Source organism: Dendroctonus ponderosae, unplaced genomic scaffold, assembly GCF_020466585.1.
Source record: "Dendroctonus ponderosae isolate FM_Combo_2020 unplaced genomic scaffold, Dpon_F_20191213v2 Dpon_F_20191213_1041, whole genome shotgun sequence".
NCBI lineage: Eukaryota > Metazoa > Arthropoda > Insecta > Coleoptera > Curculionidae > Dendroctonus > Dendroctonus ponderosae.
The window spans coordinates 1-2,206 of NW_026017153.1; the positions used below are offsets into that span (position 1 = coordinate 1).

The 2,206-nt window shown below is 51.7% G+C and overlaps 1 protein-coding gene across 1 annotated transcript; it reads left to right on the forward strand.

The window, feature by feature from the left end:
• The first annotated feature begins 7 nt into the window (after positions 1–7).
• On the forward strand, positions 8–809 carry LOC125502899 (calmodulin-2/4-like). Its single transcript, XM_048662375.1, has 3 exons — positions 8–426; positions 486–542; positions 599–809. The coding sequence occupies exons 1-3, from the start codon at positions 63–65 to the stop codon at positions 673–675; spliced, it is 498 nt and encodes a 165-aa protein (XP_048518332.1). The 5' UTR covers positions 8–62; the 3' UTR covers positions 676–809.
• The last annotated feature ends 1,397 nt before the right edge of the window (positions 810–2,206 follow it).

Below are 2,206 nucleotides of genomic sequence, written 5' to 3' on the forward strand. Positions count from 1 at the left end.
GCCGGTGTCAAAAGTGTCAAAATCCCTTCACAATGGACGCATCCAGAGGCCGTTTATGACATATGGCGAATTCACTTCTCCACATCCTGTCAGTGTCAAGTTTGACAGCAGTTGCCCCGCTGTCAAACCTGACAGATCAAACTGATCGAGACGCTTGGCAACTGTCACAACAAGGCGATTGCCATGGCAACCCAACATGGCTGCGTGTTTCAGGCGATGGCAACGTGAGTTTCGAGGAGTTTTTGGACATGGCGTGGACGGCGGGCGCTGGCACCGACCCCGATCAGGTTCTGTCGCGCGAAGAAGAGGAAAAAGAGCTGCGCGACGCGTTCCGCGTCTTCGACAAGCACAATCGAGGCTACATCACGGCGTCCGACTTGCGGGCGGTGCTTCAGTGCCTCGGCGAGGACCTTTCGGAGGAGGAGAGTGAGTCGGGAACGCAGTCGTTTCAGCGCGGGTTGATTAATCGGGGCGTTTTTCCGCAGTTGAGGACATGATCAAAGAGGTGGACGTCGATGGGGACGGCCGCATTGACTTCTACGGTAGGTAGAGGGCGCTGCGGGCCAAGCCGATGGCTCAGGCGCGTGTTTTTTTGCAGAATTCGTGAACGCCCTCGGGGAGCCGGGCAATGACGACAGCTACGAGGAGGACGACGACGACTACGCAGGCTATTAACCACTTATCGAGCTCCAATTAACTTATTCGCATTCTAACCGGCCCTTTGGCGCACTTTCATCCACATTTCGGGCGTTTTTTCTTCAAAATATTAACGCACACATACATGTATAAATATAGTGATATACAGGAAATGGACGAGTTTCACTCAGTTCAAACTTTTCAAACAGCCCCGGTAATTGGCAGGGTTTTGTTGCCACTGGGCGAGCACAGGTCCCTTAGTGGCGCAGCGTGTGGACAAGTTGGCGGATGCGCCCGACGGAAAACCACAACTTAGCGGTCTTGGCCGTTGGATGGCGCCCGCGCTTTGGCCAMTTGAGTGGYCGAAGCCCAAATCAASAGCGCCTGAGTGCAGTTTGTGCGAAAATTGCCCAAACAGTACACAAAACCCTCAAACTCCACCTACCCAGCAACGGAGTGGGGGCAAATTKGCAAGTTTTTTTCCAAAATTKACGCCATTGAGTTGGCAATTTGMCACYTTCTGGCGCAARGCGCTTYYTACGRAAAAAWCGCMAMAACMKYTMMTRWRCCWGGACRATTTGGCRAATGCGCCCAAAGRGGGGAACTTSAAATTTGCSCGGKTTYCTGTCAAMGTCGSRCTAGTTGGTTGACAGTTGCRGGCTSGMRAGTCGATGYKTCAACYTCCTGAAGGGCSGCTTCTGTCAAAAKCACCAAWAAAATGRCCATTAACCTGAAGATTCCCCGCCACTGGCCAATTTGGCGAATGCGYYGCAGCAGCAGGTCGCAATTTGCGAGCCGGTTTAGGGCACTTTTTGGGGCAATTTAGGGGCTTTTTATGGCAAATCAGCTCGTCAACTGAGCCACAAGCTCCGGTTTGGTGACTTTATCGCATCAAAAGCCCCGTCTAGACGCTGAACGAYGRCTCTTTTTCAACACCCCCGGTAGTGAGCGGGGTGTCACTGTCAGTGGGCGATGACAGTGACTTAAGGCCWGACGCCCCCTGRTGGTTAAACTGATACCTRCAAGTTAGGTAGTAATTTGACACTTGTYCTGTTGACATTGCTGTCACATCTGATTGYGATTTGTTCTGTTTTGCTCTAATCRACTTTTGCTAGCGCAWACAAATCGAAACAGATCGAAAAGTGTGTAAACAATGTTTTCTGTTATAAATGTCATCAACTCCRATGACCRGATCAGTCTGASAAGTGTCAACTGTCACTTGACAACYAGTAATTTGACGGTTGGCGCGSRACTWSCCGTCGGTGTTGACAGAAGGTACCGGGRGCAGTYGGAAARTACTKATGGSGYTTTGATTGAAGGGAAGATCGCATGTAAACATACGAAAAGCTYGTCAAGTGGAACAACAMGCAGCCCAATCAATCACCGATCGACGTAGGCGATTAGCCAGGATTTGGCAATCAAGTGGTCGGTTGGTTTTGCGGGGACGGCGGCGCAAAATGGGCCCGAATTCCTCGGGAAATCGGCCGGTTTTGATGGGACGGCTGGCGCGCTTCGCGCCAGCCTCCCCCCAATCGGGCTAATCAATCAAGTGGCCGATTAGAGTTATCAA